General features: G+C 37.3%; 1 protein-coding gene across 1 annotated transcript in view; it reads left to right on the top strand.

Annotated features, from left to right (window-relative positions):
- The first annotated feature begins 19,111 nt into the window (after positions 1 to 19,111).
- The window catches only part of LOC122659801 (ATP-dependent 6-phosphofructokinase 5, chloroplastic-like), a 79,891-nt gene continuing 76,572 nt past the window's right edge, over positions 19,112 to 22,430 (top strand). The window contains exon 1 of the mRNA XM_043854935.1: positions 19,112 to 19,472. Within this exon, the coding sequence (XP_043710870.1) occupies positions 19,174 to 19,472 (299 nt within the window). The 5' untranslated portion in view covers positions 19,112 to 19,173. The remainder of the gene's footprint in view (positions 19,473 to 22,430) is intronic.

Here is a 22,430-nt window from a genome sequence, read left to right as displayed (position 1 = left end):
AACATGGGGGTAGGGTGGTTATTTTGCCACCCCTATGTTTGGGCATAGAGTCACGCGACCAAGTAGCGTTCTAGTTCTCATAATTAAATATAGCATTGGATTACTAATTATAAAAGCAGTCCAAATTCTGTTAAACTAGCCCTCACAGACTGAACCCATGAGTCCTTATCTTTTTTGTTTTCTTTTTCTCTCAGTATTTATCCCAAAGTAGTCGAAAATTAAAGTAGTTGTAATTTGTCTACTTCATCAACTTCACATGTGCATCTTTGATGCCTCATGCCTCACAAGGCAATCAAGCTACTCCTCACTCCATTATTGGTCGTCTTTGGTGCTCTTAAGGAATTTATTCCAATTTCTTTGATGTTCAATTCAATGATTCTCTTCAAACTGCTTCAAAGGTTCCCGTCCCACCCACCCGTGCATTGTATACACCTTACAAGCTAAGAAGTTGGATGAGGAGAAATAAATAGAAATTTAAATGAAAAGAGAGAGAGAGAGAGAGAGATCAAATGCATAGATAGGTATCCAATGTAGTAGAATTAAGGGTTATGAGTAACAATTATTCTACCTTTGACTGAGTCAAAACATTATAAATTGTATGGACATGGGGCATGGGACCCCTTACACCTTTAAAAGAGTAGAGTAGACACGAGTGAGTGATGGGCCATGTCTGCAGCTTGTATTGATTCTATGTGTTAAATGTGTTCATAACAGATGTGATGAGTGACCCTGGCCCACATAAGAACTTAGGTTATTGAAATGATTGGTGGGCTAAGTAATAATCTCATTTAATTTTAATCATAAGGATCGATGGTCCATATTTTATAGAACAATGAAAATTGTTTATCAAAAAAAAAGAAGTTTGTTAAAAAAAATCATATATTTTTATAGAGAAAAAGAACGCTAATTGATCGTGTGTGATGAGCGGCCCTGCGTCCTAACACAGGTTACATAAAATGACCAATATGTCTTCAAGAATTTCCATCCTTCTATGGGGACACAACGGTCATTTTGCATGACCCTGTGTCTAGGCGCAAGGGGCACTATTTATTTGTAATTTTCCTTGATATGGGTTTTACTTTTAGATCACTAAATAATACGCATTAATAATAAACTCAAAGGATGTGTCTTTTTCTGCCTGGATCAACCGGTTCAGTTACCCTTTTCACCCGGTTTGACAGAAAGTAAGATAGGCATCCAGTTTTTAATCCATTTTACTTTCATCTTGATTGAATCAACCTAACCATAACTTTAGTATGAAAAAAAGATAGATAAAAAGACCACCCTACCCTCCTCCCCCTTGAAAGGTGAAAATTCAGTCCCTCTAGATATACCTTCATATTTATTTAATCTTTCATTTGTAGACTTCATCTAAACCAAAAATAAAAATTAAATAAAAAAAGAAACAAAAACAAAAGAGAGAGAGAGAGAGAGAGGGGGGGGGGGGGAGACTTTTGTTAGCAATACATAACCCCATTACACAAAACCTTAATTTATACTGAGACACTGCACCAATGAATATACAATAATAGACAAATAGAGAAAAGAGAAAGTTAAAATAGGAAAAGAAAAGAAAGGGGAAAAAAAAATAACAGAGCTGCACATGATTCCATAACCTGGAAGATCTTATGCACAGAAGAGAAAATCTACAGTGTTAATAATTTATGTATTATCTTACCCAAAAAATAATAATTTATGCATTATGGTATAAAGAAATGAACATTATATGGGTAGTGTCATGCTCTATTGTTTAGGGTGGAGGGAACAGGGAAGAACACCCAATCAAGTTCAGCCCCCTTCCCCCAAGGTCCACGTTTTTAGCTGAGATATATTTATTAAAGAATTGAATTCCCCTTAAAAGCTTATTTTATTAAATCTAATATCCAACTTATTTATAATCTCCATTATTTAAAACATCATTAGTCCATGCTTGATGATCCCATACATGACAGCAAGATCTAAAGGGGAAAGGGTAGTCGTGCAATAGTCACTCATTAGAAGGAATTCTTTTGGAAGGTCCTATGCAGAGCACCACTACCTTTAATACGGAGAAAAAAAAAACTATTTAGGGCTTTCTCATTGGTTTATGGTTGTGGAGTCCACCACACACCCACTTAACCACTAGGGTCTCCTAATTGTTCTGAGAAGCCAAATCAATGGTTTTCTATGATTAAGATGATCAACTTAATTGGTCATTTTTAGTGACACTTTGCAAACCCTGATTGGTGGAGATGAAAACTTTTGAATAGAAAAATCTATTTGAGTCAAGGGTGGTAGTGGTGGTGGTGGTGGTGGTGGTGAGTGGGACATTGAGACCATGGAGGGAGGAGCCATTTGGTTGTGGATTCTCCAACAAAAACACCCCACGCTTGGAAAGCCAAACAGTACCCTCTCCACCATGCCGCACTAAAAGATTACAGGTTCATGCTTTGCCCTTAAAAAACCAAAAAGAAATATAAAGGAAGGGAATCCATGCTTATATGTTGTTTATATGTTACATATACAACCCACCTCCTTAAGAACTTTTATCCCATTTAGTATTTAAAAAACTTAAAATAAGTAACCCAAAAAGCCCCTTAAAAAGTGTCAATTCCTCACTTAAAAACTTTTTCTTTCTTGGTGCACCCTCCTCTCCTCTCCAGTCACTTGAAATTTGGTGAAACAAAATAGAGGGAAGGGGGTGAGGGGTAGGGTCCAATGGGTCCCACACCCAAATCCTTTTTGTTGCCAATACTTCAAGTGATTGGAGAGGATCCAATTGGCCTTTCATTTTGGGAAGTGGGTCAGAGAGGCTGAGATGGAAAGTGGACTGGGTCAACTTATTTGATTGAAACCCCATCATCAAACACGTGTGAAAGGCACGCTTATGATATGATTTTGAGGTTGGGTGGACAATGAACATAGATGAACTTGAAAGAGCTCAACTCCCAGTAAAGCCTAATTAAAGGAGAGGTACTACCAATACTATTGTGTGTGTGTTTTGGGTTGTAATTCCATGGGAATGTTGAAAGCAATGTGTTCTGTTTTAACTTTTGAAAGCTTTTTAAAGTTGAATTAGAGGGTTTGTATCACATTTAAGCATTAACTTGTGTTTGATGGAACATCATTTAAGACTTTGTTGTTGCACGCTTATGTGCCTTGGATTGCAAGAAAACTAAACTCATCATGGTCTCTTATAGAGATGTGACTTTGAAGGTAAAACTTCAATCGATCCTTCCATCTTTTTACCATGAGAGGAGAAAATTTTGTGGAGGATGAGACACCATTAATCCCTTTCATTATGCTTTGTTCTAATAAAGCCCAGTACAATATTTCCTATAGATATTAAAATACTCATACGAGAATTCCATGCCGTATGATAACTTGGTAAGGAAGGTTCTGTCGTATACTCGTATATGATAGAATGGTCACATTCCAATCCTTGGCTTCATGGACTAGTTGTTCAAAAAGCCATGTGTTGTCCATATTTTTCTCATGAATGAATCTTCTACTTACCGAATGATATACCTACAATCAATCCATTTATGGCAAGTTGACATCTGGCAAGGGTAAGATGAGGGATTAGAACTACTACTACTATGTAGATTCTCTAAGTCAACATTGCAGTGTGCCAAAGATGTTAGAGCATGCCATGCCGCCATCTTCACACAGAAAGGTCTAGGCGCACCATCTTCACGCAAAAAAGTCTGAACACAGTGCTCTCAAGCAGATAGATCTATAATCTCTATCGTCATGCTAAGAAGTCAGGTTAGATCATTTACCATTTCTGCTATAAATAAGAAGGTGAAACTCAAAGTAAACTCTCTAGACTCTATTGCTTTCTTATCACCCCAAACTCTTATCATGTTGTTTGGATTCTGAGTTAAGCATCAGAGAGTCCCTCATGAATCCAATGCCGCTCCTCACTTGTACTCACTCCTTAATTTAAAGTGTGTAGGTCTCGTGTGACATGTCATCCATTTAAATTTCAGCAACAACACTGAAAAGAAAAATTCCTATGTCATATAATGCATGACTTTCAAAGCAAAGCACATCTAACAACAGACTCAGCCTTATCCCCACTTTATCCGGTGAGAGGGAAAACAGGGTTACAATGATTAAAAGGTCCTCAGATAAAAAAGAACCCCCAAACAACAAGCTGAGGGAAACTTAAAGCCCATTTAGCAATACAATGAGTGTGGGAATTCTCAGCTCTCCTAACATGAATAAAAACATGCACAAGACACAAAGCTCTGTTAGAGGAGTTAGAATTGCAAATCCTCTAAGCAACGAACCAGAACCTGACAGTCTGAGTGGATGGAGCCACGAAGGAGTCCAACAATTCATGAAGTGACCATAACAAGCCTTTCTATCGTTGCTTCACCAATAATTGTTGAGGGGTACAGCTGGTGATTTTAGCTATATAGATTTAACATCCTTGTCTGGTCAATTAGAATAAAACATCCTAGCCCCATTGCCATTGGCATTGTTTCTAAGGAGGATTATAGCCAGCAGATGTTAAGAAAGTTTTTACTTATTGTCTCCCAAGGTTTTGTGCATTGCCGTGCATTATTCACGATTGTGCATAAGACGTGGAACGGAGATAATAGGGGGGTCAGGCCGAACTCTTCGTCCTATTTAAATAAACGTTGGATCCTTTGTTTAATCGTGCATGAATCCCTTCCCATATAAATAATTTAATTTGTAACTTTATTTTTTTACTCTTAGTACAACTTACTTATTTTAACAATGTATTTTTTTTTAATCATTTTATATGTGTACTCGAAAAACATGTAAAATAGGTATAATTCTTGAAAATGACATGATAATAAGTACAATTTTCAAAATTTTTTTTTTCTTTTGAAAAACATTTTTACCTTTAATTTAAAGAACTTTTGGTAATAAATCAAAGGGTAATCAAACAAAGGTTACACATTCTAAATACACAGATGGGGCGAAATGACCACCCGCCCTTAGAGGTGTCAATCAAAATATCAATCACATGTATGGTAATAGGTGGTTTATTTTATGTTAAATTGCATTTTCAACATATGAATAAATCATATAGGAAGAAAGTTCCTTTTGAGGGTAGTATATATATCGTTCGTACCAAGACATAAAGGAGGGTAAAATAACCATGCCGGCCTCATAATGCCTACATGTGCTCTTATTAGCCCTCGTACACCACAGGGGCCGCTCCCCCACCCCCTCAAAAAAGAAAAAAAAAAAACCAACCCAATCTTATAATAGAATCAAATCATCCCATCTAGTGGCACTGATTATTTTTGGAGCTAAAACTTATCACAGTAAACTTAGGTGGCTAAAATGTATATATGGAAAAATATGTAAGCCTGCTACATAGATAAAATAATCAAAGGTTGAAGTTTGAATTCAAGCCATTATAGTAGTGTACATATTTAATTTAAAAATATGAAAGTGTAGATGGAGGAGGTGCCACCATTAATTCACAGATGCCCTTATCACGATCGATCGAAACAGTATTTACCAAAGTCAAAGAAAGAGGTAGATGAGGCTTGTTGAATTCAAATTAGCCCATCAAATTCTAATTGGAGAAGGAGAGAAAGTCATACCAGTGTTGGGTGATATTATTATAAATTAAGTTCCATGGTTGACAACATTGATAAACACTTTATCTCCTCTGCGGACATGCAAAGCTGTCCCTGGACTGTCAAGATTTTCTTGGTGCTACACAGTCTGGTATACGAAGTTTCAGTGATCTGAAAATGGCAAACAATTCTTTAATTAGGGCTGATTTAGGGATCTGATTTGGCATGATTTCTGATGTGACAAATGGTCACCAATCGACCAATCCTCAGGCGACACGTGGCAAGGTAAAGAATACACTCCGACCCCTTACCCGACCGAACCTAGCCATACAAATCCCCTACGGACCAGAAAAGAAACCAACTTAACCGTACGGGTCGAACATCGGACACCGGCCGCCTAAGCTAACTATCTTGGTTAATTTCCGTTTGGCCAGAAGACCGATCCAAGAAGTCGGTCCAGTTCCAAGAAGTCGGTCCAGTTCACTCAGCCAACTCAGATTCATTTACCCATAAGCATACACCCCCACGTCACTCATACTCGGCAGACACATCGGACGAACTCTTAGCTTGAACAACAAGTAATTAAACCCCTACGGTAAACTAACTTGACCAATGCCTAGGCCGGTTAAGGTCACATTTTCTTCATGATTTCAATTCCAACCTGACTGGTATCTAACTTGGGAAGCAACACATACACATATACTGATTGAGAAAGTTATATACCGATTTATCATCTTAATTCTATACATAGCAACGCCAAATCTAGGTAAAAGGGTCTTTCATTTCTCTACTTTTGTATTTGAATATTATCTGTTGTAAGAGATCTGACTTAAGCATCGAAGTGTCTCGATCGATTTAGATCGGCACTCCTTTGTCTTGTACTATTCTCTTGGGTAGGTCAGATCGACCACAGAGGACACCAGATCAGATCTCACTCCAAGAATTTCAATACATGGGTAGGATTTTCAAGGATTTTTATCCTCTAAAGTTCGCATCTCCCCGTTCTTGGCCCAGTACCCACCTAAAAATTGGACATGTGGACAAGACAAATCCAACGATCATTTTTAAATCAAACCACTTACCCACCCAACCCTAACCCATTCGAGTGTTTCTCTTTCATTGCGGCGCCCCATCTCTTCTCCTCTTCATCTTCTTCACTTTGTTGTTCATCCTTTGATCATTGACAAGGTAGGTTTTGATTTATTTGATTAAATAATAATGACCATTGGATTTGCCTTGTACTCGTGAACAAAGAGATCAATGGAACTATTGTTCATAAATCAATTTTACTATTCATAACCTCATACTCATTAATAGTAATTCACAAATCTTCTCACAAATATTAAAATCATTGGATATTCAATTCATTATTTCATACTCAATAATTTTTTTATCAGTTTCATTAGGTTTACTTTTCGATCTAAATATCAGTCGATTTGATTTGATTTGATCTGGTTTTCATTCTGTCCCATCACTAGTCCAATAAAACTCGGTTCGGTTTATTCGATGACTTCGATCCGGAGTTTTTCAGTCAGTTTTATCGAGGCTTCGAGGTTGGTTTTGACTCTTCATGTTTTCTTATTTTTTTCCTTTCTGGTTAACATGTTTTGACTCCTCTAACAAGTAATTATAACTAATGACAAATTGGTACATTAATAATATTACTAATTAATAGTAAAAAATGAGAAGAAAGAAAAAAACAAAAAAGAAAAGAATAAATGGGTGAGGGCGTGACCCGGAGATACGCCGACCACGAAATCTTCAGGCTCAGTAAAATCTGCGTACTTTGAAAAAGCGTATCACGCGGCTTCACCCTCCCCACGCTTCCCCATTTCCTTATCCTTTTTAGTCAAAATTTTAAAAAACAACCAATCCTACACAAATCTAAATACTCTACATTGTTTAACCGTCGGATTTCCATTCAGACATACCCACGACAATCGAACGGTTTATCAAACAGATTGGTTTCGTAATCCAACGGTGCGCACTTATCATCCCATACTGATTCAGAGCAGTGGAAACTGTAGAATGGTAGACTTTGACATGGTGGATGCCTCGAGATCGCCGGCTCGAAATAAAAGATGAAACAATGATGAGCGCGAAAAGAGGATTACGGAGTTTGGGAGATTTCCATATTCTCGGCACGCGAGGGGATTGCCGAGAAGGAAGGAAGGAAGGATCTTGGAATAATGGCTGGCGGCATCCACGTGGCGAATCGATTCGATGCACGCGTGGTTCGTGGATCGATGGAAGTATAGACTATAGAGAGGTAGGTAAGGTAAGGTATCCTGACTATCCTCTATCCTTAACCTTTTTATAATGAGTCTGAGTCAAACTTTAGTTAAATGCCCTTCCCCTTCTTCCTCCTCTGATCCCCCTCTGGCATCGTTTCAGGGTTTTCACGTTTTGTTTTGCTTTTTATGTCGAGTCGTACGAAGGAGAGAGAAATTAAAAAAAAAAAAATGATAGATGCCAGGTTGGTATATACACGTGTCAACCTAGAGATGACCTCCCAACGTCGGCTGTTATTGTGGAAGTGGAAGCCGCCACGGGCATGCTTTCTTTCTTCTCTCAAAGCCTAACATTTTCACTGCGGTGGAATGTGGACTCCTCAGTCCTCGGTCCTCAGTCATCGCGCATGCCGTCCAACTTCTACAGACAGTCACAGTGAAGAGAGCGATGTCCTAAGACTCTATAACTTGATCCGTGATTAATTTAAATAGATTCTCTCTCCAACATGGGCTACAAAGTTACAAACATGGTTTCAAGTATGGGTGTCTGTATCGTCCGATACCGGATTTGCATGTGACTGATTCTAATACTATGTCAATATCGTGTTGATGAAATAATACGGATAAGGGGTAAGATGGTAAGAAACTCCATTTTTAAAGAAAAACAAAAGTTAAACTTGTTTGATATGGTGCCAATCCAATAACATCAGGGTTGACTCTATCAGATTCAAATACCGCATACTAAAACCATGATATCAAAAGGTGGAGGACTAAGAGAGAGATATTGAGAGACATTACGGTGGGAAAGAGATTGAGATCCAAGCCAAAAATTCTGCACTATAGCCCTTTTTGGTCTCTTGGGTACCCTTCTTTTCCTGGGGTAACCAACCACGGGCAAAGGTGACTGGGCATAGATATAGAGGTAGAGGATGCTAGAGGGGTTAAGAGTAATGGAGAGGCTGCAGGAGGGGATATTGTATGCTGATAAGGAAGTTTACTTTTTTTAGGGGGGGAATCAGAAATAAGTTTGAAGTAGAGACATTTAAGTGATTATAGGTTAAGTTTATGGGAGTGATAAAAATTTCCTCTTTTAGAATTAGAATCCAAAACAATCATAGCCTAAATCAGTGGATCAGTGCATGTATGAGGTAACCACACTAGGGTTTCGTGCACTAGCCGTTCCTGTTGCAAGGCCTACTAAAGGTCTTTAATAAACTTAGATCTTTTTTGCTGTCTAGCAGTTTTGAATAATGGAGTTTGAGTTATAATTGGGCAAGTATAAGGGATTAAGAAATTAATCTTTAATTAATAATCAATAGTTTCTTTCATATAAAAAGGGTCTGTTTGTTTCGACGTAAAATTCTATCTGAGAATTTTTACTTGAAATTTTTCACTTCAAAAAATTTGACTTCAGTTTGTCAATGCTTATTTTTTTTATGGAAACAAACATTGGAAACTTTTTCAGGTAAAATTTTACATTTAGAAACTAAAATTTTAACAAAAAATTTATCAGGTAAAATTTTATGCCAAAACAAATGGAGTCTTAAGTGGAAAAGTTAATGGAGAAACTGTACATGCAGAAGAAGATAAAGGGATTTGCATCTAGGAGCTTAGAAATTAAAACTTGATGCTATTGGATTAAAAGCTTCTTCAAATGGAAGGATTAAATATAGATGTAAATCAAATGAAGAAACAACACAACAGGAAGGAAGAAAAAAAAACAGAGTAAGGATTAGATCAAATTAAAAATAAAATAAAGAGATGAATCAACTAAATTACATTTCTAACATCATAAGAGAACTTATTATTGCAACTAATAAATTGGACTCTAGCCCAGCCCAATTCCGTTCTTTTTGTAATGTGGGCTGGGCTCGGGATATGTTGCCCTAACCTGTTTCTGAACCAATTATACCCCTATCTGGGACTTAAAGTTTCGTGTATTTTTTTGTTGTTGTTTGATGGGCAGTTTAGAGGAAGGCAACACGCAAGGTCAAATGGCAGGAATAAATATTGAAGTTAGAGTAATCTTATAAAAAGCTTTTAATACTAGAAGTTCCAAATCTAGATTGGCTTAATCAGTAAATTTGAATGGGTTTAAGGGAAACATAGCTGCATTGATTTTATTTAGGGGTATGAGAGGACAACTCAAAATTGAGCTAGATCAGCTATTGTCCAAGGGAAGAGATGTTTATGGGTCAAGCCCATCTACCCCAATTTAACTTTTTGATGGGCTAATTTTGATCCTAAAGATCCAAAACTATTATACATACAAGTACTTGGTGTGTTTGTTTTGATCCTAAAATCAGGCCCATTGTTGGCCACAATTATGCAAGTTACATTTTGGATGGACAACAGCGGGTCCTATCTTGGGAGTGCTTTTAGCATTATACGATGAGTAATGATGTATGAAACTGAATGTTGGACAGTAAAGAAATAACATATAATCAAACTTAGTGTAGTTGAAATAAGGATGTTGAGGTGGATTAGTGGTAAAACTAAAAAAGATAAAATAAGGAAACAATAAATTAGAACTCATTTAGGAGTAGCTCCGTTACATGATAAGTTGCCAAAAAGTCCATTGAGGTAGCATAGACATGTGTAACGGATTCCTTATGCTTTAGTACGAAGGGGTGATTTGATTCAAATTGAAGGAGCTAAAAGTGTTACGGGTACACCTTTTTTTTGGGGGGAGGGGGGGGGGGGGGGAGGGGTAAGAGGGTGCACCTAAAATTACTCTAGGAAAAGTGGTGAGAAAGATATGCATAACTTAGGACTAGTAACAAATATGACTTTGAATAGAATTGATTGGAGAAAAATGATCCATGTAGCCACCCCGTCTAGTTAAAATAAAGTTGAATTGAGTACAAGATATCATATAAATAGATAATGGGCCTAAAACTTTTGACTTTACGGGTAGATTAGATGATTTGTAATTGGTTATGGTTATATGAGGTGATCCTTGAATTAACATTATAAAAAGGGCAAGAGAAGGCTAACTGGTCATGTAGCCTCAACACCAATGCGGGGCCAATGAATGTGCAGAGAGGTATTGGTTTGTATGGGGATTTCCAATTTCACTAGGGGTTGAACGGGTTCTTTTTCCCTTATAAAAATATCTAATTCTCTTCATTTAGATAGGGTAACGTGTTGTCAGACAAGGAGGGTGAAATTATGTTATCCTAACCATCACCTTTGTCTTGTAGGGTAGGAAATCTTAGCCTTAATGTCCAAAGTAGAGATGGTTAAGGCCAAAGAACGCTGCTTGGTCGCGTGGTTCCTATGCCTAGACATAGGAACACACAAAATTACAATCTTGCCCCATTGAAATCAATAGTGCTATCTATGTTGATGCCCTTGCGCAGGCTCACATTGGCCCCTGCTGGTGTAGGGGCCGTGGAATCAGGCAGCGATCTCTGGCCCAATAACAATAAGCATGGATGCTTGACTCCAATGTAACATTGAATGGTCTTGGATGAGCATGGGCAGGCCCAGGCCCATGACCATATTACCAAAGGATGTTTGGGTGGGGGCCTTCCCTATTCAAGTGAAAGCCCTCTTCACATTATCGTTTTCCCAGTTGGGCAAAGGAGAACAAGTGGGTTCCATTACAGCTTTAATGGTTTGTTGGGGACTGATAACAACAGTATGTCAGTGGCAGTCGAATCTGGATCTGGATAAAAAAAAATTAAAATCTACCGTTGGATTTTACATTTTACACATGTCACGCTCCTGTTACTGGGCAGGACAGATGGCTGCTATAGTCAAGCCGTAGAGGATCCAGATCCATGGAATGCAAAGTTTATTTTATATGCACAATAATATTATATTAACATGATTATGCTATTGATGCATGAAATCAGAATTAACATGAATTTTATCAAATGTTTTTTTGGTAATTTATTTTATGAATTTAATTGCCCAGAAAACTCTTGTAATGGAAATAACCATATTAGTTTAAATGCATAGAAAAATTTATTAAATACAAAACATAATTAGTTATTATGACCAAAAGATCAGCCACCAGCTTGAAAGTAGTTTACTTTCTTCCACCGTCTCATAGACACCATCTTAAGGTTCACAAACACTTATAGGATTTTAATATATTTCTCAAAATATCTTCTCGATACCCCCACATGCATCTAAATCTATCACGATGAATGAATTCCCATGCACCATAGCTGAAGGAAAACTTTATCCAATTAATGTTGTCCTAGTTGTGTTTCCATATTTCTCAAAGTTCTTCATGACATGGGAGTGAAGATGAAGATTTGATTCATGCATGAGCCAGATGTGGTGGGTGATCAAACTTATAAAAAGTCCTCCTCAACCAATAATGAATAACCAAACGGACTCAGTTCATAATTTACAATAAAGCTGTGAGCACAAAAATGAATCCTTTTATGATCGAATATACAAAAATCACCTAGACGATCAAACACACAAGAAAAAACCAAACAAAAAGAAAGCCAAAGGATTGAAGGTTATATAAAAGAAGATAATAAATCAATAGGAGAAAAGAATAATGTTTATACATTCGATTTATACATCGATCGAGTGCTCTCATCGTTGATTGATAGCATTCTCAAGAACCAGCATCAAGCGGCGAGCCATTACATCTAGTTCCGCCGCTCTTTGCTCTCGCCACCTCTTCTCAAAATCTATTGCCCTCCCCTGTTTCAACGATTCCGCTGGAGTAGACGAAGACGTAGACGTCTGGTCCGAATAAAGAAGCTCATGGCGAACGAGTGTCATTCTCACCTCCTTGTGAGCTGCGGCCTTAATGGAGAGGAGTTGGGGTTGTGGCTGTGGAGGGGTCGGGGTTGAGGCCATGGATGGATGGCTTTCCCTTTGGTCTTTGGGAGAAAAGGGATTGGGGTTTGATCAAAACTTCGAAGGTCGAAGGGTGAAGGGCTCACTGACTCGCTGCACGAACCAACCAACGAACTTCAACCTTCGCGCTAGTTGCAAGAGGAGGAAGATGAAGGAGTGGGTTCGCGCCAGATGGTGTAAGAGGAGGAAGACGATGGAATCGGTTCGCGGCAGACAACAGAAGTTGCAGAGGGACAACTTAGATCTTCGACTTCGCCAAACGGTGCAAGAGGAGGAAGACGATGGAGTGGTTGTCGAAGGAGTGGGAAGAGACGATGTTACGGTTTTGATTTTGAAAATGGGAAGATGAATGAATAGTGTTTCATTTTAGTTTTTTTTACTTTAGATCGGTCCGGTTTGGTAAAAACGGTTTTGGTCTAGATGGGTTTGGTTTTATACAATTAAACCACTGAACTCTTAGATTTCAAAAAAATTTAAAATCTACAGTTGGATTTTACTCTTTACACATGTCACGCTCCTATTACTGGGCAGGACAGATGGCTGCTATAGCCAAGCCGTAGAGGATCGATCCCGTAGAGTCTCCATGCCATAGTTGCTTGACAATGACCATCATGAACTAAGCCTCTTACCTGTTCAGTTGGGAGTGGGTTGAGGAGGGCTTCTTATAAGTTTGATCACCCACCACATCTGGCTCATGCATGAATCAAATCGTCATCTTCACTCCCATGTCATGAAGAACTTTGAGAAATATGGAAACACAACTAGGACAACATTAATTGGATAAAGTTTTCCTTTAGCTATGGTGAATGGGAATCCATTCATCGTGATAGATTAGATGCATGTGGGGGTATCGAGAGGATATTTTGAGAAATATATTAAAATCCTATAAGTGTTTGTGAACCTTAAGATGGTGGCTATGAGACAGTGGAAGAAAGTAAACTACTTTCCCACCCGTTAAGCTGGTGGCTGATCTTTTGGTCATAATAACTAATTATGTTTTGTATTTAATAAATTTTTCTATGCATTTAAACTAATATGGTTATTTCCATTATGAGGGTTTTCTGAGCAATTAAATTCATAAAATAAATTACCAAAAAAACATTTGATAAAATTCATGTTAATTCTGATTTCATGCATCAATAGCATAATCATGTTAATATAATATTATTGTGCATATAAAATAAACTTTGCATTCCATTTTAGGTATTTTGCATATTTCTAGCATTTGGGTCATTTTTTCTTTTTACCATCATATTTTAAATTTAAATTTTATTATAATTATCGAGAAAGGGATCTACAGGTTGTCCATTTATATTGGCATCTTACACGCCAAGTTAATAGTTGACAACAACACAATATTATTAATGAGAAGAGAGAAGAGCCACACATATTTAATTAGAGAGATAAACTCTGAGAGGGATAAATTCTTTTCTATAATTATTTTGTACATTCTTTCTATGTTTCTCAAAAGAATTAATATCATATTAATATTTTTTTATATTTTTAAGGTATTTTTTGTATTTATTTTGTATTTTATAATAGGATATGTCATTAAGAATATTTTTGTCATTTTTAACATGTATTTTCCCATGATTTAAAAAATGGTTTTCTAGGTTATTTTATGTTAGTATATACTGTTTAGGAGTATTATGATTTATTATTATTATTTTTGATGTTTTTAGGATATTTTATTAATTTTTATTATTAATACATTTGAGAGGCATTTTGGTTACTTTAGGGCATAATACGTGCTTATGATTTTTTATATGGTTTTTTGATCATTTTTAACATAAGTAGGTGTTTTAAGTTTTCTCATATTTCTTATAAGTTTCTTATTTTTAAGGTATTTTTAGGGATTCATGCACTAGAAAGGTATTTTAGCATTTCATGTATTTTTTAAATTAAAAATTCTTATTTTATTTTTTATGTTTTAATTCTCTTTTTATATGTGATGATGTCAAAATGGGATAACTGCGTGCATTCATGTGATATAATTATTCCTTTTTTTTCTTTCTATTTTTAGTATGTTTAGTAATATTTCATGCATCATTTGTTAAGTGGCATTGTAGTAAATTATATGCTCATAATTTAGGGTTTTGATTTTATATTTTATTGATAAACACTAGCTTAGGTTAGTCGACTGACATTTAAATTATTGTAAATTTTTTGGTTAAGTTATATATACTCTTATAGCACATTACATAAGTTCAAAAAATATTAATTATTTAATCAATGGGGAAAAGAATGATGCCAGCTTGCATAGTGTATGCTAGAGCCTTCTCTCCTCTCCCTCCTATTAAATGATATACCTACCCCTATTGTGGGAGAAGAGAGATAAATAAGGAAGGCTAATATACTATGCAGTTGGACAGGGACTCAATCCCTTGATAAAAATACTAAGTGCATGGGAAGAATGTCTTAACGGGTAGACCGAGGTGTCAAACATATTTCATGGTTTGCAACGTGACATGAACTAGATCTTTTTGCTGTACTAGTTGATTGGAGTCATGTATGTTTAATGTAGATACTAAATCTAAATCTAGGCGGTGACTCTTATTCCTTCTCTTCCAAGAGGAGGATTATTTTCTCGAAGATGAAAATCATTGTTCTCTATTCACATGTCAGGTTTCAATTTATTTGAAGTTCACCCGACGCTAAATAATGCTTTCAAAAATTCAGGACTACCAAAGGGTTGTATAAAAATGCTCAGACTATCAAGAAAGTGTACAACTCTACATAAAAAGTCTGTTGATTCTTCATGTTTGTTCAACGTTTGATTGTTCAAAGACTCTATCATCAAGTCATTCTTGAAGGAGATCTTTTATGGTGAGTAGTTTCTCAAAGGATTAAATGAAGAAAGAGTCTTAATGGAGAATAGCTTCAATAATTGCACATTATTGGAAGTTATGCGCTATATTTGTGAAAATTCACTTCGCATACGTGAAGTTTCCCTGGACCCCTTCGGCAAGGCAATGATGTATTGGATTATCCGGAATATAATCTATTTATTTTAAATAGATATTTAATTAACAATAATAAATTAAGTAGTTAATGATCTTGAGGGTTCTTGAAGATTCAATAGATTCTAGAGAACAAGGAAAAAACATTTAAGACAAATGTGAGACATAAATTGAGAGTAAATTGTCTCCGTCAAGGAAGGAAGGTCTAGGACTCTAGGTTATATAAGTCAAGGATGCAAATAGATAGTAAAAAATCCATATTCGATTCGCATCTGCATCTGTTTATAAGTATCCATGTTTGGTTAGGCGATATTCGGATCCAATTGCAACCGATTCATGGTTCCATGATGGAACCAGTCGCCACCATAGTTTTAAGAATAGGGTATTGGATCGGTGAATCGGCTAACATTGATACTGATTTCTACTATTCTTAATTGTTGCTTGCTGAATCGAAATTGGATTGATCAATTCATAGTTATTTTCTTTATAAACCATCTTGAATTGGATTGATTCCCCGATTTTTAAACCGCTTCGATTTTAACCATAAAATAACTTAGATTCCCAATTTCTAAACTGATTCAGATTTATTCGAATCCAATTTTCAAATCGGAATCGTCTCAGACCGATTGTGTTTCTGATTCTGAGTTTAAAATCTGGGTTGCCAATTCGCCACCCTCCCTTCCCCCATACAAAAACAAAAAAAAATGAATAAACATCTAGTACACCCCTTAAGGTTTGTTCATCTATCTTGTAACACCCCCCCCCCCACGCAATTTATTAAAATCTTACTTACAGACCATTGGGAATGACAGAATATCCATACCGTTAGAATGAACAAGTTAAGTGATGATGTCATCAGTTCATAAATATGGAAATGACCAAAATCACCTTCTTCTTCTTCTTCCCCCTCCTGCAACTCCACAACCACCACCACTGCTACAACCCAATCCAACGCCACCCGCCCCTTCCCCACGTTGCAGCCCAATCCCACCCAACACGTTTCCCCTCCCTCTATTCCTTCTCCAAGGATAGAGGAACTCACACCCAAAACCTTGGGAAAAAAGGGAAAGAAGGGAGATTGACCCAAGTCTTTAAGGGACTGAATACCGCCGGATACAGGGAATGATGAGGAGAGTTTAAGAAACTCAAATAGGAAGGAAGACAGACCAGGAGATAAGAGTGATCAGAGAAGAGATTCAACCACGGAGAGGCGAGGAGAGAGTGTGAGGAGAGGGAACAGCTGTACACACAACTCACAACCTGTGAGGAAAAGTTGCAAATTTCATTCAATATTCAACTGCATTTCTAATCAATAATTACAGCATTTAGACTCTTTCAAAACTGAAATTGACTCAAAACAAGAAAACTAGAACAAATTTGGACTCTGCTCTACTCCCTATCCATTGGTAACAATAGAATAATGTAACAAAATAAAATAACAAAAACAACCCCAATAAATAAATTCCTAAATACTAATCCTGGTTCTCTGTTTTACCCCTGCCCTCTGTTCTTCTTCTTCCTCCTGCATCTCTGTTTTTCCCTACCAATTCTAATTTCTAGGGTTTCAACTAACATTTCAAAAAATGAGAGATCTATGGATCGACCAGTGCGATTCTTATCGGAATCGGCTGGAAACGGAGTAGAATCCCTCCTGACGATTCTTGCCTACAAATCGAGGAAGTTTATAGTGATTAATGGGTATTTTGCAACACTTTGAGCAATGCTTCAGGCATTCCCTCTCTTGGACTGGGCTTCTAATGCGATTGTGGAGGACAATTTATCTTTGCTTTTCTTTCATATTTTAGATTCAGATTCATTTATAATAGGGATGCCCATTTCTTGGAAAGGGAGCTTCCATTTTTGGGCTGAGGCTGAGATCGCAGCAAGGGATGGGGTTGCGGTGAAGCAGGGTGTGGTGGGTTGGAGAAGGAACAGAGGGAGGGGGAAACGTGTAGGGTGGGGTTGGGTTGCAACGTAGGGAAGGGGGGGTGGCGTTGGGTTGGGTTGCAGCAGTGGTGGTGGTGGCCTGTGGAGTTGCAGGAGGAGGAGGAGGAAGAAGAAGAAGAAGAAGAAGACGACGACGATAAAGAAAGAAGAAAGAAGGTGATTTTGGTCATTTCCATATTTATGGGTTGCTGACATCATCATTTAACCTGTGCATGTTAACGAAATGGATATTCCGTCATGCTTAGGGCGTGTGTAAATAAGGCTTTAATACACAGGAGGGTTACACGATAGGTGAACAAACTTCACGGGGTATAGAATATGTACTATATGTTTACTCAAAAAAAAATTAAAGACAGTGACCTTCAGAAATCAGAATCGAAATCACCTGAAGTCCACAGGGATGCACCCGTATTGTGACAGAGACAAGAAAAGTCAGCCAAGGGAAAGGAATATGCGAATCTGAACCTTTCTGATTAATCACATGTATAAGTTAGTTGAATTCAACCCGTATTATAGATTTAGACAGGTGACAGCAACAATTTATCATGACACGTCAACCCTCTATTGGTTCTTTACCGTCTTGACCTGTAGACACCGAAAAAGATTCCAAACCGCACAGATTTTTTTTCCCTCTTTAGTCCTTTACACGTACTTACAGCTATGATCACATGACTCTCGTTTCACCCACAATTACTCATGGCCCCCTAAGACCTACCTTGCTGTAGGAGGACAGACTATGGCAATTGATGAACCGTAAGATTCATATGTTATTATCGTAGGATTAGAATCTCTGATCTAACAAGTAATTGATTCCAATCCAATGGATCCACTAAAGGAAATGTAATTTCTTATTTTTTGGTTGTCAATGTTGGATATGAAACAACTTTATTTTTTTGTTTTGGAAACTGGAGGTGTTTCCCGGGAGATATTGTGACCCCATGTTTACCTGGGAGTTTCTTCTCAACCAGGTGGCCCCAAAAGGGAAGCGAAGTCATATCTTTAGTTTCCTTAGGCCTCGTCCCTTGCCAACTCATGCTGCACCTTGTGTTAATAACTTTACATTTTTCATTTTTGAGGATTGGTGTGTGATTTGTGTGATTACAATTTTGTAAAAAAATAGTGTGTGGGTTTAGTCCCACATCGGGTGTGTGAGTGTGATGTGCGTTGTATATATTTGTCATTTCACAGGGCTAAAAAATCGGTTAACTTTTGGGACTAGTGTGTGGTTTGTGTGATTACATTTTCATAAAAAAAAAAAAAAAAAAATTTACATTTTTTAGGTAAAAATGAAACAACTTTACGATTAGGTAAAAAAAGGTATCAAAATGGCGTTTGTTGAAGTCAAACTTCGTTATAAACGTGCGTTAACCTGCCTTTCCGCGCTTTGTTTTCACCGTAGAATCTTCTGTTCGTGAACTGGAGAGCATGCACGACAAGGTCAAAAAAGTAATTTCAAGCTCCATTCGAGAAGTGAGAGAGTCGTTGGCTTGTAAATTGTAAGGAAAGCCGCCTACTCATACTTTGAATAATAGTGTACGGACACCTATCTCAGTTATTGTTTTCACATCCTCCTCTGCTTCAACTCCATTTATATCTCTGCTCTTCGAATTCTCACAGTAGAGAGAGAGAGAGAGAGAGAGAGTGTGTGTGTGTGTTTTGATGGAATCAATTTCGCCGCCGCCGCTCGGCGCAAACTTCGTTGCTTTATCATCGGTGAAGAGACCTGCTTGCACTGTCGGGTTTTCTGGTTCAGTCGCTCCAAGATTGAGGAATTTTGAGAGAATTTGCAAGAGCAATCGTGTTTTTTCGGAGACGAAAAATCCGGAGATAGATTTCAGTGATCCTGATTGGAAGACTAAGTTTCAGGCGGATTTCGAGAGGCGATTCAACATTCCTCATCTTACTGACATCTTTGACGACCTTGTTCCTATTCCGTCTACTTTTTGTCTAAAAAGCAGGTCATTTTTCTCCTTGCATACTTTGTTTAAACTTCGAAGCGTTGTTTGAGTTGTTATTTACTGAGAATTCTCATAGTGTTCACGCATTCTGAGCATAAGGTGTAGCTTCGTCGGTTCTCGCTTTGTAAGCAATTTGTTTCTTAGTTTAGTTGCTGCAATTGAGTCGGCTTTTGTTAGGTTTTTGTTATTGGACCTTAAGGCTACAGTTGGTTGCGTTCTCACATAAAAGTAAAGGAAAAGTAAAAGACAAGGAAAAGCCAGTCTCTTCCATTGCTTGTTAGGTTGCTTTGGGAAATTGAGGGAAAAGAATACTTTCTTCAATTTTTGTTTGGTTGTACAGGTGGAAAAATTGAGAATATTCAAGGTATATGGTTCTCTAACACACATGCGCGCACAAAAGGTAAGGTTTGTAGTCATCAGCTACATTGGAAGAGTAGGGCTAGTGCCACTGTTGCATTGAAGGAAAACCCAGAGATTAGAGAAGAAACTTCAACTCTTCCCCCCCCCCCCTTCCCTCCCACACATAAGAAACAGTGTATATATTTTTGCAACCACATACAATAGATACACCACAGTATGAAAAGCTTTGTTAATTGACAGAAGAAGTTCTGACTTCTGAGGCTCACAAGGAGAAAGATCACCACTTGCTAAGGAGTCCTTCGGGCTTGGCCGCTTGGGTTTTGGTGGATAAGGTAGAGAGGTTTTGCAGTGGTATAATAGATGAGGAAATTATGTAATTAAAAAAAAAGAAGAAAATGTGTTAAGAACATCCCCAAATTTCCCTTCCCTCCATTTTCCCACATAACGGGTGAGACGAATTTTTTGGGAGAAAGCATTTTGCTGTCTCCCAGCGGTTCCAATTGGTTCTCTGTAGTAATAGTTTCTTGTCTCAGATGAGTTTCAATAACTCTCTCCCATAATCTCAGAATACGACTCATTAATTTTATGCCTCTATAGTTATTGCATCTCTAAATATCACCTTTATTTTTATAAAACTCGGAACCACAATGCTTCTCCTCCATTCATCTGGCTTTAAGCTCTTATTTAACTAGAGACATTCAAGGTCAGGTTCCTTGGTGTTTGATTTTTTGCTGATGATGTTGTTTTGGTGGGTGAGACAAAAGTATGGATTAACATAAGATTGGATGATGGATATCAACCTTGGAATCAAAAGATTTTACGATAAGTAGAATGAAAACGGAGTATATGGTGTGGAACTGTAGTTACACTAGGATAGATAATGAGGTGGTGAAAATTGATGAGAGGGAGATTCCGCAAAGTAATTATTTTAGGTATCTGGGCTCAATCATAAATAAAGAAGGTGTTATAGAGGATGATGTTTCACAAAGCATTAAAATAGGATGGATGAAGTGGAGAGGTGCGTCCAAAGTGTTGTGTGATTGACGTATTCCTTTAAAACTTGAAAGAAAAATTTATAGAATAGTCATACGACCAGCTACAATGTATGTTGCAGAATATTCGGCAAGAAACATCATATAGATAAACTCAATGTAGTTGAGATGAGGTGTTGAGATGTATGTGTGGCAAAACTAGGAAGGATAAAGTAAGGAATTATTAAATTATAGCTGATTTGGGAGTAGCTCCAATACATGATAAGCCACGAGAAATTCGTTTGAGTTGGCATGGTGATGTAGCAATAGCCTATCCAATGGGTTTATTTGAGTCCATTAAACATGTATTTGGACCATGTCCTGGGTCTATTCATGCTTACCGAGTCAGCACTCTATGAGGAGATTGACATGCATATAATGGGGGGCCCCAGCTAGCATTGAAGACCAAGTTGGAATTCAGCCAACAAATTCCAGCACTTGCGTGGAGATCTTGTTAGGCTTAGATTTAATTAGTTATTTCCTATTCCAATTATTATTGTAATAGCCAATAGGATTCTTTCTTATATAGTCAGTTTAGGATTGTTTTAAGTCTTCTATAAATAAACTGTATTAGCCATTGGGGAGAAAAAGATTGTTTAGAGATTAATAAAAGTTTGAAGAGATTACTTCAAAAAGGCTGTGAGATTCAGTTTTGGTGTGATGCCATTACACTATTACAGTGAGAGACAGTGATGCAAATTCATCATCGAAATAGGCTTATTTCTTTAGAAATAAGTCTAGGGTTGGGATATATATATGTTGGGCCTTTGATCCCAATGTTTTTTTATGTAATATGCCACTTTTATGGGCCTAAAGTTGGGGTACATGAGTTGCATACGGGATTAGCTCTATACTTAGTTTATTTTCATGTTTTTAATGTTTTAAATTGAACCGGTCCAAAGCTGGTTTGAACCAGTGGTTCAATTTAAGTGATTTTATTAGTTTTTCTTTTAGTTGTCTAGTTGGGTTGGATTAGGATTCTATTTTGAGTCTATTTCAGTTTCCTAGTCAGTTTAAGTTAGCTAATAGGTTGAGGATTGGGTTAGGCCTTTCCTTTTTAGTGTCTAAGTCTATTTTGAGTATTTTATATAAGTTTGTAAGGGAGGCCAGCATTATATACGAATTTGATTAATGAAAAGCTTTTGTTTGCTGCCATAGCTGCTCCTTTGCTCCTTGTGAGTGTGCATCCTTGTGGATCTCAAGGTGGATAGGGTGGGTGGACTCCTGTGACTCCTTGCATCGAGAAGATCGGGAGGTTTCTTCAATTTTCAAGTTGCTGCTTTGGAGTTCTTCAAACCAGTAAGTTTGATTCAAGGTTTCAGTTATTCCCTTCTACTTCTCATCCTCTAACCTAAACTTACCTTCCCCATCGATCCAATTCAGATAATTAAACCAGAATCCTTATTCCCTCCATAAATCATCATTAAACTTCATCCACAGCCTTCATACTTTACTCGACAACAACCCTAATTTCAATTCTCCATTGCAGCCTTATAATCCCTTAAACCCTAATTAAGTCCTATAGTCCTCACTTCAACCTAGACCTAACTACCCATCAAAATCTGAT

The sequence above is a fragment of the Telopea speciosissima genome, chromosome 4 (genome assembly GCF_018873765.1).
Source record: "Telopea speciosissima isolate NSW1024214 ecotype Mountain lineage chromosome 4, Tspe_v1, whole genome shotgun sequence".
NCBI classification, from domain to species: domain Eukaryota; kingdom Viridiplantae; phylum Streptophyta; class Magnoliopsida; order Proteales; family Proteaceae; genus Telopea; species Telopea speciosissima.
The sequence above is the reverse complement of the archived record's forward strand: the minus strand, read 5'-3'. Positions and strand labels throughout refer to the sequence as shown.